The sequence below is a fragment of the Mercenaria mercenaria genome, chromosome 1 (genome assembly GCF_021730395.1).
Source record: "Mercenaria mercenaria strain notata chromosome 1, MADL_Memer_1, whole genome shotgun sequence".
In the NCBI taxonomy this organism is placed as follows: Eukaryota; Metazoa; Mollusca; class Bivalvia; order Venerida; family Veneridae; genus Mercenaria; species Mercenaria mercenaria.
Window position 1 is genome coordinate 99,377,853 of NC_069361.1, and position 17,509 is coordinate 99,395,361.

Below are 17,509 nucleotides of genomic sequence, written 5' to 3' on the forward strand. Positions count from 1 at the left end.
ACTTTAATTTAACATGTCTAAATTTTTTAGGAAATTTAAAAGAATTTAGTTTAAAATGACTACATAGAAAACTGTAAGCACTTACTTTACTGAGTCACAGCTGTTTGAAGAGTTACAATATCACAGAAACTCATGCTTAAAGTAGTAGTACATTCATTATACCGATGAATCCCCCGCAGTGCGCATTGTTTGTATTAATTAGTTTCAAAATATGACACATGCGCATATGTCACCCACAACTTCCGTTTTGTTGAAATTTTGATGCATCTGCTGATTTACGATAAAACTGCGGTGCCGCACAGTGTGTTCAAAGGATTATGTTAATTACATGTGAAATAGTGATAATTAAGTGACTGTGGTGATATATCTCGTAGGATTCTGAAAGCAGCTCAGCAAGGAACAACATGTGGTATAATAAATAATTATCACCAATTATCTCGTCCGCACTCCATCTCTATATTACCTCCAAGAGAATTCAAAAGATGCTCTAAATGAGCCTTGGCTTTTCAAAATAAACTCCAAAGTACAATTATGCCCCTTTTCTTCAATAATCAGAGCTAAGAGAAATATTGCTAAATCATCAATAAATGGCAAAAATGAGAAAGTAGAAATTTAGAAAATATTGTTAAAGAATTCGTTCAAGTTCCTATGCTAGCCCCTGTGGGAAAGAAATTTCTAGATCACTTATCTCCCTTTATGATCTTAGTGCGCATGCTCGTAGCAACAAGCACAAACAAACAAGCATGGCGTCGTCGAAAACATTCGAAGATTTAGATCTGTCTCGAGAAGAAATTAAGAGAATAGAAACAGCTTTGAAAGATGAAAAATTCCGGAAAATGTTCATTGAATATGCGGAAGAGATTTCCAACCCGGAAAACCGCAGAATATATGAGGAAGAGATCGCAATGTTGGAAAATGAGCGTGGAATGGACGTTCAGTTTGTTAACCCTGAACCGGGTCATGTCTTGAAAACTACGGTAAGCGGTGGAAAGAAAGCTTTTATCAATATTTGCACTAGTGACAAGATTGGTAAACCTACCTCAAAAAAACAGAAGAATGAGGAAGGCAAACGGGGCTTGCACTGGCAAATCCCGCATTCGTTCGCACCACCAAGGGAAGATTTTGACAAGGCCAAACAAACATGCATGGTTTATGATGTTGTTTTTCACCCAGACACATACCGTATGACGTCTAACTTGAACTTTTTAAAACTTGTAGAGGATACAGCAATAGAGGGTATAGAACGTCAGTTTGATGTGAAGCTTGACCGCAACAACATTCGACGTCCAAAAATAAAATGCAAGGGGAAACCAGTTGCAACAGTGATCCGGAATAGAAAGGAAGATGCAGTGAAAACAAAAAGTAAGAAAGATGAGACCAATCCATTTTCATCCATGCCCTACCCATATTCTGACAAGACAAGTTCAGAATTAGCTGAAGAGAAAAACAAACAAGCTGAACAGCGTGCTACGAAAAAGGCATCAAAAGAAAGCAAAACAAAGTCCAACAACTTAATAAAAGAAGAAAATGGTTATACAACACCAAATTATACAATAACACATCGTTCAAACATGGATTTACAGGAGTTTAGGAATGCTCCAGATGCAAGACCAACTACAAGACCAAAAGAGCTTGTCATTAACATAGAGTTGCCTATGTGTAAGTCTGCAGCAGGTGTTGACTTGGACATCTTTGAAGATAAACTTTCACTGAAAAGCGAGAATCCAGCTTACAAGCTTGATTTCAAACTGCCTTATCCAGTTGATGATGAAAATGGTTCAGCAAGATTTGATAAAAGCAAGAAGTCGTTGGTTGTGACTCTGCCAGTATTACCAGGGGAAATTCCCCAGCTTCCGTCCTTTCTTGATAATGTTGAAGAACCTAATATCCCATCACTTATTGAAGAGTTGCCACCTCTGGAAGAAGTTAATAATTTTGACAAGCAAGTGCCAGGTGATCTACCACCTCTGGAAGAAATTAATACCACAGCACCAGAAGAATCAGAAAACATTTCAGCACTTTCACCTACAGAATCAGTGAACAAGACCAGTGTATTGTATAGTTTACCAGAATATGACTTTAATCAAGACCAAGAGACTGTCACATTTGTATTTCATGTAAGAAATGTCAACGATGATTCTGTATGCAAGTCATTCCCACACCCAGGCAGCTGTGAAATCAAGTTTGTGTCTGTTGGTTCTGGTGGATTCCCTATGCATTACAGGTTCTATGGTTGTTTTGGTGAGGTCTGTAAGCTTGTACCAGAGCACTGCACTGTAGATATTTCAGACAGAAATATGACCTTCACATTGTTGAAACAGAGGGATTGCAGAACACTGTGGAACAAGTTTTTTGCAGGTGTAGATGAAGACAACTTAGAGGTATGAAACAGAACTTTGTTTAGTTATGATAATGTTTAGTAAACACCATATTTTTATGCCCCCACTTTGGGGGGTCATATATATTTGCCCTTGTCTGTCTGTCCTTTCAGAATGTTGTGTCGCACTTAGCTCCAAAAATATTTGACGTAGAGTCACGAAACTTTACAGGAATGTTGGTCAGCATGTGTAGTTGTGCACCTGGGGTTTTGCGTCTGGATTCATTCAGTTATGTAGGAGTTATCACCCCTGACTTAGTAAAATATTGGTCATTTTGATGTTGTGTCGCGCGTAGCTCCAAAAGTATTTGACCTAGAGTCACCAAAGTTTACAGGAATGTTGGTCAGTATGTGCAGTTGTACACCTGGGGTTTCGCGTCCGGATTCATTCAGTATTGTAGGAGTTATGGCCCCTGACTTAGTTAAAAATTTGTCATTTTAATGTTGTGTCGCGCTTAGCTCAAAAAGTATTTGACCTAGAGTCACCAAAGTTTACAGGAATGTTGGTCAGGATGTGCAGGTGTCCTTTGTCATGTAGTGGGAGCATCTTTGTCCTATGGACACATTTCTAGTTTTAGATAGCAACATATTGTTTTCCCAAAGTTGATCTGTGTCCTTTGTCATGTAGTGGGGGCATCTGTGTCCCATGGACACATGTCTATTTAATAATTAATATGCACACCTTGAATAAATGTTTTATGGATACCTTAAAGGCATTTTTTGCAATAAGAATTATGTAGACCAAGGTGAAAAAAACAATATTTCACGCTTTGGAAGTTAGGGTTTGGTTCTTCAAAATTGTTAGGTATCTAACAAAGACTAACATAATGTCTAGGTAACTTTTAATCACTGTAATGAACATAAGCTCATCTCTGCAGAGCTTTTGAGGGACTATTTTATGAACAAGAAAAAGCAATTATACATTACCTCCAGCGATTTGCTGGTACACAGTGAAAACTGGTTATACTGTAACATTTTAGCCCCCAGCAGTTTGTACCCATTTACAATTGGGTCACACAACAATCTGCCAAGGAGACAATGCAATGGAACTACCCAGGATTCGAACCTGAGGCATAAAATCGAATCCTGAGGCATATAACACAGTAAAATATATGTGATGTACAGTATTATATAATTGTATTAGCTCACCAGAGTAAAGGGCTCACAGGTGAACTATTGAGATCATGCTGTGGCCGTCTGTTATTAACTTAGATTTCTTCATTGAAACTGCAACTTTTATTTTCATCAGATTTTCTGTGAAGCTTAGTCAAGTTACTTAACTAGAGGCTAAGAGCCCCTTTTTTTTTGGAAGAATAAAAGTAATTTTTCTTCTCAAATTAGGATAAGCAGCACCTATATAAATAGTACCGGTACTTTTAATAATACAGAAAAAAGAAGTTTGTGATCTGGTAATCTTCCTGTACATCTATCACTATGGCATATTTTCTTGACCTTTCAGAATTCTCATACAATATTCCCCCACCACACCCCTTCAAAAGATACTGAGCTCTTGCCCCCAAAAAATAGTCACTGAATTATATTAAGGCTAGTGGTTTGTTCATTCCATCCCATTTTCGTCTAGTCAATAACTTTGCCATGTCACCATAACAACATGAGATCCAAGCTCCTAGAGCTCTTGAAGGTTGAGGTCAAAGGTAGTTTTTCTTGTCCCATCTATTCTTTTTTATACGTCCATCTCTGAAAGAGCGGGGCTATTATATATGAACACCCGTGGCGGGCGGTCGGCGTCCAAAAACATGTCCACTCTCGGTCAAACAGTTGTCATCCGATCTTCACCAAACTTGCTGACAATGTTTGTTTGCATAATATCTCGGCCAAGTTCAATAACCACCCAAATCGCCCCAGACACTCTTGATTATGGCACTTGAATTGCTCAAAAAACTGCCAATTTAGCTTTGTCTGCTCTCTCGAACAGTTTTCATCCGATCTTCACCAAACTTGCTGACAATGTTTGTGGGCATAATTGTCTCTGTGAAGTTAGCAGAAAAGCAGAATAACTCCCAACAGAATAGCAGAATAACTCCAGCAGAATAACAGAATAGCAGAATAACTCCAGCAGAATAGCAGACTAGCAGAATAACTCCAGCAGAATAGCAGAATAACTCTAGCAGAAAGCAAAATAAGAGAATATCTCCAGAATAGCAGAATAGCAGAATAACTCCAGCAGAATAGCGGAATAACTTTTTTTTAATCCCCCGCCGTGGCGGAGGGATTATAGGAATGGTCTGCGTCCGTCCTTCTGTCCGTCCGTAACAAATTCGTGTCCGGTCCATATCTCCTAAACCCCTTGAAGGATTTTCATGAAACTTGGGTCAAATGATCACCTCATCAAGACGATGTGCAGAACCCATGAGTCAGCCATGCCGGCTCAAGGTCAAGGTCACAACTCAAGGTCAAATGTTTGAGCCTGCCATTTTGTGTCCGCTCTATATCTCCTAAACCCCTTGAAGGAATTTTATAAAACTTGGGTCAAATGATCACCTCATCAAGACGATGTGCAGAACCCATGAGTCAGCCATGCCGGCTCAAGGTCAAGGTCACAACTCAAGGTCAAAGGTTTGAGCCTTATATTTTGTGTCCGCCCTATATCTCTTAAACCCCTTGAAGGAATTTTATAAAACTTGGGTCAAATGATCACCTCATCAAGACGATGTGCAGAACCCATGAGTCAGTCATGCCGTCTCAAGGTCAAGGTCACAACTTAGGGGTCAAAGGTTTGAACCTTCCATTTTGTGTCCGCTCTATATCTCCTAAACCCCTTGAAGGATTTTCATCAAACTTGGGTCAATCGATCACCTCATCAAGGCGATGTGCAGAACTTATGAGTCAGCCATGTCAGCTCAAGGTCAAGGTCACAGCTGAAGGTCAAAGGTTTGAGCCTTCCATTTCGTGTCCACTCTATATCTCCTAAACCCCTTGAAGGAATTTTATAAAACCTGGGTCAAATGATTACCTCATCAAGACGATGTGCAGAAATTATGAGTCAACCATGCCAGCTTAAGTTCAAGGTCACAACTAAGGGTCGAAGGTTTGAGCCTTCCATTTGGTGTCCACTCTGTATCTCCTTAACCCCTTGAAGGATTTTCATCAAACTTTGGTCAAATGATCACCTCATCAAGAACTCATGAGTCAGCCATGTCAACTCAAGGTCAAGGTCACAACTGAAGGTCAAATGTTTCAGCTCTGTATCTCCTAAACCCCTTGAAGGATTTTCATGAAACTTTGGTCAAATGATCACCTCATCAAGACGTTGTGCAGAATTCATGAGTCAGCCGTGTCAGTTCAAGGTCAAGGTCACAGCTAAAATCAAAGGTTTTACCCTTTCACTATCCATAGCAGTGGCGGGGGATTTAGCTGTCTTTCAGACTGCCTTGTTCATTTTACCTCGCATCTGTATGACAATTAAAATTAGCCTAAGACTATTTTTGCGGTAAACATGTACCCTTAATTTGTTAAAAAAACATTTTTGTCAGTTAAATGAACAACTTTAAGACCAACTTTAAACATATTATACGTCTCGCATATTACCTCACACAATTAACATTAGCCTAAGGTAGAAGAATAGCAGAATAGGAGAATAACTCCAGCAGGATAGCAGAATAACTCCAGCAGAATAGCAAAATAACTCCAGCAGAACAGCAGAATAGCAGAACAACTCTAGCAGAACTCCAGCAGAATAGCAGAATAACTCCAACAGAATAGCAGAATAACTTCAGCAGAATAGCAGAACAATTCCAGCAGAATAGCAAAATAACTCCAACAGAATAACAGAATAACTCCAGCAGAACAGCAGAATAGCAAAATAATTCTAGCAGAATAGCAGAATAACTCTAGCAGAATAGCAAAATAACTCCAGCAGAATAACTCTAGCAGAATAGCTCCAGCAGAATAACTCCAACAGAATAGCAGAATAACTTCAGCAGAACAGCAGAATAACTCCAGCAGAATAGCAGAATAACTCTAGCAGAATAGCAGAATAAGTCCAACAGAATAGCAGAATAACTCCAACAGAATAGCAGAAAAACTCCAGCAGAATAGCAGAATAACTCAAGCAGAATAGCAGAACAACTCCAGCAGAAAAGCAGAATAGCAGAACAACATTAAAAAGACAAAAATGCTAAATGATTTTTTTAAATCCAGCAGAATAACTCCAGCAGAATAGCAGAATAACTTTTTTTATGCCCCCGAAGGGAGGCATATAGTTTTTGAACCGTCTGTCGGTCTGTCAGTCTGTCCGCAATTTTCGTGTCCGGTCCATATCTTTGTCATCGATGGATGGATTTTCAAATAACTTGGCATGAATGTGTACCACAGTAAGACGACGTGTCGCGCGCAAAACCCAGGTCCGTAGCTCAAAGGTCAAGGTCACACTTAGACGTTAAAGGATAGTGCATTGATGGGCGTGTCCGGTCCATATCTTTGTCATCGATGGATGGATTTTCAAATAACTTGGCATGAATGTGTACCACAGTAAGACGACGTGTCGCGTGCAAGACCCAGGACCGTAGCTCAAAGGTCCAGGTCACACTTAGACGTACAAGGATAGTGCATTGATGGGCGTGTCCGGTCCATATCTTTGTCATTCATGCATGGATTTTAAAATAACTACGCATGAATGTGTGACACAGTAAGACGACGTGTCGCGCGCAAGACCCAGCTCCGTAGGTCAAAGGTCCTAAACTCTAACATCGGCCATGTCGCGCGCAAGACCCAGGTCCGTAGCTCAAAGGTCAAGGTCACACTTTTTTCATGATAGTGCATTGATGGGCGTGTCCGGTCCATATCATTGTCATTCATGCATGGATTTTAAAATAACTACCTAAGAGGACGTGTCGCGCGCAAGACCCAGCTCCGTAGGTCAAAGGTCCTAAACTCTAACATCGGCCATAACTATTCATTCAAAGTGCCATCGGGGGCATGTGTCATCCTATGGAGACAGCTCTTGTTTCCATTTTACCTAGCATCTGTATGACAATTAAGATTAGCCTAAGACTATTTTTGCAGTAAGCATGTTACCATTATATTTTGTTAGAAATACATTTTTGTCAGTTAAAACAACAACTTTAAACATTATACGTCTTGTCTTGCATATTACCTCGCACAATTAACTTTAGCATAAGACTCTTTTTGCGACACACATGTTACCATTACTGCTTTAATGACTGTTAGTAAATCATTTTTTTTTAGTCAGTTGAAAGAACAACCTCAGCAGAACAGCAGACAGAATAGCAGAACAACTCCAGCAGAATAGCATTAGAATTATAATGGTAACATGTTTACCGCAAAAAATAGTGTTAGGCTAATTTAAATTGTCATACAGATGCGAGGTAAAATGAAACAAAAATCATTTAGCATTTTTGTCTGCTGTTCTGCTGGAGTTATTCTGCTATTCTGCTGGAGTTATTCTGCTATTCTGTTGGAGTTATTCTGCTATTCTACTAGAGTTATTCTGCTGGAGTTATTCTGCTATTCTTCTACCTTAGGCTAAAGTTAATTGTGCGACGTAATATGCAAGATGTATAATGTTTAAAGTCAGTCTTAAAGTTGTTCTTTTAACTGACAAAAATGTTTTTTTAACAAATTATGGTTACATGTTTACCGCAAAAATAGTCTTAGGCTAATTTATATTGTCATACAGATGTGAGGTAAAATAAAAAAAAAAGTTATTCTGCTGGAGTTATTCTGCTATTCTGCTGAAGTTATTCTGCTGTTCTGCTAGAGTTATTCTGCTATTCTCCTATTCTGTTGGAGTTATTCTGCTGGAATTATTCTGCTATTCTGCTGGAGTTATTCTGCTATTCTGCTGGAGTTATTCTGCTGTTCTGCTAGAGTTATTCTGCTATTCTGTTGGAGTTATTCTGCTGGAATTATTCTGCTGGAGTTATTCTGCTATTCTCCTATTCTGTTGGAGTTATTCTGCTGTTCTGCTAGAGTTATTCTGTTGGAGTTATTCTGCTATTCCGCTGGAGTTATTCTGCTATTCTGCTGGAGTTATTCTGCTGTTCTGCTAGAGTTATTCTGCTATTCTGTTGGAGTTATTCTGCTATTCGGTTATTCTGCTAGAGTTATTCTGTTATTCTGCTGGAGTTATTCTGCTGTTCTGCTGGAGTTATTCTGCTGTTCTGCTGGAGTTATTCTGCTGGAGTTATTCTGCTGTTCTGCTGGAGTTATTCTGCTAACTTCACACAGACGGCATAATATCTTAAAATGGTTTTCACCAAACTTGCTGACAGTTTTCATACGATCTTCAACAAACTTGCTGACAATGTTTGTGGGCATAATATCTCGGTCAAGTTCGATAACCACCCAAATCGCCGCAGGCACTCTTGGATTATGGCCCTTGAATTACTTGAAAACCTGCGAATTTAGCCTTGTCCGCCTCTAAGTCAAACAGTTTTCATCCGATCTTTAGGAAACTTGCTGACAATGTTTGTGGGCATAATATCTCGGCCAAGTTCAATAACCACCCAAATCGCCCTAGGCACTCTTGGATTATGGCCCTTGAATTTATGCAACTGGATATTTAGACGGGCATATTTTGTGACAGTCTTGCGTGGATTGATATTCAAGTATTTTGGCACAGACATTCACCATTACAAGACAGTGTGTCATGTGCAAGATCCGTAGCTCAAAGGACATTTTATTTCCAGAGTATAACTTAATAACCATTCAAGGTATTGCCTTTGAAGTAGGCATGTAGGAAGCTGGCAATTAGTCGAGGTGCAGAGTGCATGAACTATGTCATAGATCAGGGGTCATAAAAAAGATTTACAGAAGGGATGGGACACACTTTGTTTCATGCAGCTATAATAGAAACATTGAGAATCTTACAGGAAACTGTTGGCTTGATTTCAAAATAATTTCTCGCAAAATTAATGTTCCTGTACCAAAAATGTTCATTATTCATAGTGAGTGACCTAGGACCATTATGACCCTCTTGTCACATAAACATCTTTTCCTCTAAAACTGTTGGTCGGATCTGAATTTGGTCTGTAGCATCCTGGCTGTTACCTCAGAACCCATTTTAGGGGCCACATGAGTTAAAAATAAATATTGTCTTTGATTTTATGCTAACTGGCAATATACTGAAAATCATCAGTGAAATATTTCCTTATTTCACTCACTGTGCTGGGACTTTTTTTTTTTTCAGAAAAAAGATCTTCCCCACTAAAAACCCATGACCCATTTTAGGGGCTGTCAGAGCTTAAAAAACAGATGCTCATGAACTGCTTGATGGATCTTCACTAGGCTTTGTCTGTAGCATTCTAGTATGGACCAACCTCAGTTTTGTTCAAATGGTTCCGCTTGACCCCTTTTAGGGAACTAAAAATGGTTCTATTAAATACCTTCTAATCTGATATATAATAGATCTTCACCAAACAAAGTCAGTAGTGGCCTTGTTCTCAAATTTGTTCAAAAGGTTTTGCTTAACCGCTTTAGGGTCCACCATGGCGAAAAATAGAGAAACTTTAAGAACAATAATTATCTTCTTATGACTTGCTTGACAAATGTTTGCCAAACTTTGTGGCTTCCTAACCTTGTATGTACCACTCTAAACCTTATTATGCCCCCCTTCGAAGAAGGTGAAGTATGTTGTTTTGCAGATGTTGGTCGTTCGGTCGGTCTGTAGAACAATTGGTTTCCGGATGATAACTCAAGAACTCTTGGGCCTAGGGTCATGAAAGTTGATAGGGAGGTTGGTCATGACCCGCAGATGACCTCTATTGATTTGAGGTCAGTTGGTCAAAGATCAAGGTCACAGTGACCCGGAATAGTTAAATGGTTTCCGGATGATAACTCAAGAACGCTTGGGCCTAGGATAATGAAAGTTACATGTAATAGGGAGGTTAGTCATGACCAGTAGATGACCCATATTGATTTTGAAGTCAGTAGGTCAAAGGTAAAGGTCACAGTGACCCGGAACAGTTAAACGGTTTCCGGATGATAACTCAAGAACACTTGGGCCTAGGTTCTTGAAAGTTGATAGGGGGATTGGACATGACCAGCAGATGACCCCTATTGATTTTGAGGTCAGTTGGTCATAGGTTACAGTGACATGGAACAATTAAACAGTTTCTGGACTATAACTTGAGAACGCTTGGGCCTAGGATCATCAAACTTAATAGGGATGTTGATCATGACCAGCAGATGACTCCTATTGATTTTGAGGTCAGAAGGTTATAGGTCAAGGTCACATTGACCCGGAACAATTCAACGGTATCTGGATGACAACTCAAGAACGCTTAGGCCTAGGATCATGGAAGTTGATAGGGAGGTTGGTCATGACCAGCAGATGACCCCTATTGATTTTGAGGTCAGTAGGTCAGAGGTCAAGGTCACATTGACCCAGAACAGTAGAACTTTTTTTTTGCCAAAGAACTAGAGAATGCTTTGGTCTAAGATCAGATTTGATATGGAGGTCGCTTATGACTGATAAATGACCCATATTATTGATTTGAGGTCAGTATGTCAAACATTCAGAGCACAGTGTCCAAATAATTTATGTTCCTTGTGCAATTACTGAATGCATCAAGGGGGGCATTTCGTGTTCTACGAGCTCATGTTAAAATGGTTTCACCAAAGCTCAAGAATAGAAAAAACATTTTAAATTAACAACTTCAAGGAACTGCATGATAGCTAGGTTTTCACCAAACATGGTTTGTAGTGTCCTTGTATGGAACTCCCTTAAGCTTTTTTTCCTTTGAAGGTGTCACATGAGCAAAACAAAACAAAACCAAAAAAAAACAAAAAAAAACAAAAAAATTTCCAACATAAAAAATTTCTAATGGACTTGCATGGTGGATCTTCACCAGTGTTGTTCTGTGGTCATATAATCCTTGCATGGAATAAGGGTACAGTAAAATTTACTAAATATATATAAAAAAATCTACTTGTGCCAAAATTAGTCTTCGAAACTGCCACCTTGACCATTAGTTTCGAGATTTAGCCAAAGTAAATCGGAGGTTGGGGATACCAGCTTACTTACACCACTGTGAGCAATACCTGCTTAATATTCAGTACTAATAATATACAGTTATTGACTTACGTTGAGGTCAATATATGTTTTTACAGGTCCGTAAAAACACATATTGACTGAAACATAAGTCTATAATTGTTATATTATATGCCCTTCTCAAATGCATTCATTTGACTGGCCCATATTTCACACATTTAAGAAAAAGTGATATCACAAGAGTCAGTATCACTTTTGCGGGTCAATATTGCTTTTTGTGGACCCGGGCGTGCACTCATTTCGACCAATCAAATGAGCGCATTTGAGAAGGGTATTATTAACTTGCATTCAGTCGGCTGACATTCAAATTGATTCAGTCTGTTATGTTTTTTTGTCCTTCGGTATGTATGAAAATAATTTAAATTTGTATATACTATAATATCTTAACTTGATATTTGCTGCAACCAATTACAGCAAAATTTATATAGTTTCAAAATATATCAGTCTTAAAATATTTTCAATTATAATAATGCAGCGATGTTATATATAGAGCATATATATATATCCAGAGTGTATGTTCAATAAAGTTATATAGCCTGTGGTGTGTGTCTACTCTGTATATATTAAAATCAATGAGACAGGTATATACTGTATGTAGGTTAATTTGTTATAAGTGGCTTTTATAAAAAGATTTTTTAAATACAGCAAGGTAGATTACAATTGAAATTTCAATAGGATAGAAAGGCTATGGTATTATTTTGAGAAATGAGGTCATTATGACTTGTGTTTAAAATGAAACATAATGATTTAAAGAGTGCATGCACATAACATGTTTGCAAAAATTCTTATAGTAGCTGTGTCTGAAGAATTTGTTAAAATGAAATCAGTTTAGTACAGGAAAATGTAATTTAGTCCAAAGATATTTTTCACACAGTCTGTAAAGTATTTTTACCCATAATTTGCTTAATTGGAATTGTGTGAGACTGGAGTTGTTTGCCAGCTGATAATGTTCTGTTGATATACAAGGATATATCTACATACATAATATACAGTCAGAGACTTTCTTATTGCTGTGGAAATACAAGGGCAAATCTGTGATTACTGAGTTGATACAGAATTTCTTGGAAGAGACTGGAGACCATGTTGTTCAAAGATGTAATATGGGATACTGAATATTTGATACAAAAAACTGTTTAATACTAAGTTTATAAAAAGACTTCAGGGAATTATTCTACATTTAATGATTAGGTCTGAGAATGGTGATATGTTAATACAAACTTTTGAATTGCCATGTTGCAAGAATTATCTTGCAGTCGAATCTTTATTTGTTTACTTTGTGAGAAATCTTATTTGATTTAAGATTAAGATCAATTCTCAAGCCTTTTAACACATAGATTACTTTAAAACATTGGACTAGCATTGAAATTTAAAGTTTAATCACAGAGGGAAAATTCAACTTAAAAGAGATACTAGCATATATGTGGGTATCAAATACTTTGTAACAAGAAGGAATATAGCCCTGTCAGCTCGTGGAAAATTGATGTATTCGATACCAGATATGTATTGCAGGAATCTGTTCAAGTTAAAGAGGATATTACTTGCGTCTTTGTATGTTTCCATAGGTTACCTAGGATAGGAAAGGAAGGACTTTTTAGCTACTTTGACATTTACAGAAAAGCAATTGACTTTAAAGTGATAATGATTTTCTATGGCAAGCAGAGAATTACTTAGTATGAATGATGTACCTATCTGTATCATATATTTGCTCATACCTACATCTTTCTTGAGTTATATACATCTTTTTGGCAGGCTTTACAGATTTGTTTCTAATATTTTGAACAGTTATTCTCTTGGAAGAGAACAGCTTCGAAATGTGATTGTTTTTGCATAAAGTTGCAAGGTGTTCAATAAAGGTAAATTACAATGGATACATTTAGCATTCTCGGATGAGAAAATGAAACAGTTGTGATTGTTGCAAGATCTGCAGTTATAAGCATAAAAATGAGTGAGATAAGACAATGTAAGACACCTGAAGGTGCCAGTACAGTAAAGTTGATGTTACCTGTAAGGATATTCCTCTGGATAACCTGGAATCTTTGGCTTCTATTTATTAAAGTTTGGGTAAGTTCAAAGGTTGTAATAATTGTAGTATATCAATGTAAAAACTGCTTACTGTCAGCCTGGTTTTCTTAGTAAATATGGCACAACATTGAGGGGGAAGGTTGCAAGTTCGTTTCCTTGGCAATGGCAAATATTCTCTGCTGTGATATGACGGAGACCAAAAAAAATCCTCCACCTCGTCTTTCATGTTGCGAATTTGAACAATTAATTGCAGAGAAGTCTGTATTGTACAGAATCGTGTAAGTTGACTGCTATTACATAATTTTCAAATATGACTGGAACTGGCATCCAGCAAATGCTTTTGCAGCTAGAAAGCTTTATGTATACAAAATTTACATCTTTGATAAAAGTCGTGCATTTTTCTTGAAATGAGAGTAAGTTGGATTTGCATAGATCTGTAACCATATAACATGAATGAATGGAAATGGAATTTTGTTACTAATGTAAAATAATTGTTTCAGATAATGAAAAGTTGAAGAATAATCATATTCATTTGTGTGTTTCTAAAAAAAGTACAAGAAAGGACATTGATCATATTTATTGCATTACAGGTGACTGTATATCAGTAAGTTGTTTCCATAAAGCAGACAAAACCAGGTTTTTAGTGTCTCCAGAGAACTGAAAATAGCACAATCAATAAAGCTGAAATATCTATGATTGAACATTAGCCTTGTTCTGTCCTATATTGTCTCTAATTATCTGTCTACCACATACAGCTACTAATGAATATGTCACAAGCTTCGGTCAGCTGTACACAAGAACAAAAATTGAAGCAGGAAGATAAAACCCCAAAAGAAGTGTTGGATAAATTTTTGAATTAATTTATTTCAGGACTGTAGGCATCATTTTCAGATGGGGAGAGGGGGCACACTATAAAAATTAGCTAAAATTGACTCCGAGTCAAAAAATTGCTAAGAGAATTACCATAATCGATCAAATTATTGGGTGTTGGGTGGGGGTGGGGGTCACCCCCCCCCCCACTGTTCCTACGGCCCTGTATTTTAGGATCTTATGACAGTATAAAATTTTAAAAGTGCTTAATTGTCTCATTCTATTCATGTATGTTTTAAAAAAATGTTTTCATTTTTTTAGGAAGAAATGTTTTTATTGCATTAATGGTAGGAAAACCTTGCAGAAGCAATGAAAAGGAATAAAATGGGGTGGATGGAGACTTAAAAAACTATACATTATATTGAAATCAAAAAAATACTCAGCTTTTAAAATACATTTGTATGAAAGGGAGGTAATTAATTTTTCTTATATAAAAAAAACAAACAATAAAATATAATTATACTTTTCTGAAGGTGAGCTAACTGCCCAAAGGTTCTTTTTGTTCCTTAAATAAACTGCCATTGTATAGAGTTGCATAAATGTGATTGGCCACCTTTGATAATACATAAATTATTTTGATTTCATCATGCTGCAGTATCACATGATCAGCTTATATGCAGGATCAGCTTATATTACATTACATGTCATAAAATTTGCTTTACCACATTACACTTACCTAGAGAACATACTAGAATGTTTATTGATATGTGAAATTTCGTTATATATTCTGTTTCTAGTTTAAATGTAGTGCATGATTCTAGTGTTATAAGTAAAAAGTCAGCTTTGAAAGACATCATCTCCAGTCTGGTCATTTTATTGTGGTGGTCAGCTGGGTCAATAGTTCAGTTTGACCTTGTGAGATTGTTTACAAACTTTGCGAGGACTTAATGGGTCAGCGTCTCTGCCCTTGACTTTTGTTATTATTCATGCTTGGAAGGACTTGGTAGTTGTTGATATCTATTTCATTGGATGATTTTAATGTTAAACCATTAGTACAGTACATGTAGCTTTATCTGGAGCACATTGCAAAATAGACAGAGGTAATCATTTAAGATTAACAATTTTGTACAAAGGAAAGGTGCATTTCTTACAAAGCTTGTTTTGTTAAAAGATTCTGAAGTGTAGATAAAGGTTTTGATTTTGCAATATTTATCATTGCAAAACAAATAAATGCAAACATAAATGTGGGATAAGTTGTTGTTATAACATGTGTAGTGTAATCAGGAAGATAATATTATCTTATTGCTGGATTTGACTGGATTTTCCTTGTTTCATTTTCAGTTTTCTTTATAAAAGCTTCTAAGTGTAGAGGAGGTAAATTTAAGGATGTGTATAAGCATTCAGTTTTAGATATAAATCGGTGAAAAGTTTTATGATAAGTATGTTTTTGCACATGTGTTTCATGTACATATAAATTATCTGATGCAATGAAAATAGAAATTTTCTCAGAGTCTAGGGAAGTTTTGGGTCACAGCGTGACAGCTGTTTCTCATTTACAGTGTGTTACAGATGTTGCCACAGTCTTGTGCTTGTATTTTCTTTCCTATTATTGATGGATGAATAAGAATTGAGGCTGTCATCTATTTACAGGAGAAACTGTTTGTGACATCTGATAATCTACAGGAGGAACTTGACAAGCTACAACTGGAAGGAGAAAAGATGGGACGGACAGACGAACACGCTCCTGAGGCACACTCTGCTAACATCAAGGTCGTCGAGATGAATGAGAAAAAACTGACGCTGAATATTAGAGTAAGTCACATCTGATGTATATCAAGAAATAATGCATTTCTTTGGCGAAATTAGTTGGTATTGGCAGTTTTATTTTGTATGCATTCAGATGGGCAGTTTTCTCTGAACTGATTATAGGCTAACAAATGTGAAATGGAGCAGGGACCTAGATGCTGAAATATTTTGAAGCTTTCCATTTGAGAGGTGGAGGAAGAAATGCTTTTTTAAAAAGACATAGTAGACAACTGATTCAGTGTGGCTTTGCATAGGAGACAGTTTCAGTAAGCCATTGCTGAATCATACAAGGAAAAATTATTATTACAAATGTATTTCCCAAATACTCGTATGGATCTTCATTATTTTTGCTAAAAAGTTATAGTCCAGAATTATCGCATAGTCTGAATTATCAGGTTAGTGCTCTTCTTACCAGAATGGATATGACACAACATATATTGCCTTTGCAAGCTATGAAAATGTATAGTAACTGTAAGGTACTGTATAATTGGTTTCAGAAGCCAAGCACAAGTTTCAGTGAGGAGGAGGAGAATGGTTATGATGGGGAAGAATCTCCGTTATCTGCCAGCATTGAGGTCGTACATTCCCAGAAACTTCCAAACCTACACGGTATCCTGAAACAACGATCAGTATCAGAGTCCAGTGAGGACCACCTCAGCTTGTCCAGGTATAGTATATATAATTGTAGTATAAATGTTCTCTAGAGGTTTGGCTACTTTTTATGCGGCAAATGAAAATATGCTAGAGAACAGGGGTGTAAAATGTTATTTCACCACCAACCCTGTAGGCTAGTAGTCTGTATAATCAACTCTCCCACATGGAACTCTCACTTGCCCCTATAAAATTTCTTTCATCATCGCAATAAAAATTCTTTCTTCAGCCTGCTAGGTATCTACAAATACCAAATGAGACACAGTACGAGATATAAAGCACTGAATATAAAAAAAATTAACGCAGATAAATATCTTCATTTCCAGACTGTCTTGCATGTATTTGTTTGTTGTTTTTTTTCTAAAAAACTAACGAGTGAATCACAGTCTAGTGGTAATTGACAAACTTACGTGTACCTGTTAAAGGGACATGCCCTTCATCTAGCAGATTATATTCTCGAAACATAGATAATGTGTTTAATGAATGTAAAATGATAAATTGAATAACTTCTACATGATTATTATCAAAGGATTTTATCAATAGTGACTGGAATGCATAGCTTAAACATTTAGGATATTAAGTAATGTTACTTCCGAATATTCTGTTATTTATGTTTTGGAGTTTTTTTAGCTCACCTGAGCCAAAGGCTCATGGTGAGCTTTTGTTACCACTCGGTGTCCATCGTCCGTCCGACATTTCCTAAAAAAAATCTTCTTCCTGAAAACCACTGGGCAGAATTACACCAAACTTCACAGAATTGATCCTTGGGTGGCCCCCTTTCAAAATTGTTCAAAGAATTGAATTCCATG

At 37.1% G+C, this 17,509-nt stretch overlaps 1 protein-coding gene across 1 annotated transcript in view; it reads left to right on the top strand.

The window, feature by feature from the left end:
• The first annotated feature begins 723 nt into the window (after positions 1-723).
• The window catches only part of LOC123529026 (protein kintoun-like), a 29,094-nt gene continuing 12,308 nt past the window's right edge, over positions 724-17,509 (top strand). The window contains exons 1-3 of the mRNA XM_045309197.2: positions 724-2,381; positions 15,894-16,055; positions 16,547-16,716. Coding sequence (XP_045165132.2) covers positions 744-2,381; positions 15,894-16,055; positions 16,547-16,716 — 1,970 coding nt within the window. The 5' untranslated portion in view covers positions 724-743. The remainder of the gene's footprint in view (positions 2,382-15,893; positions 16,056-16,546; positions 16,717-17,509) is intronic.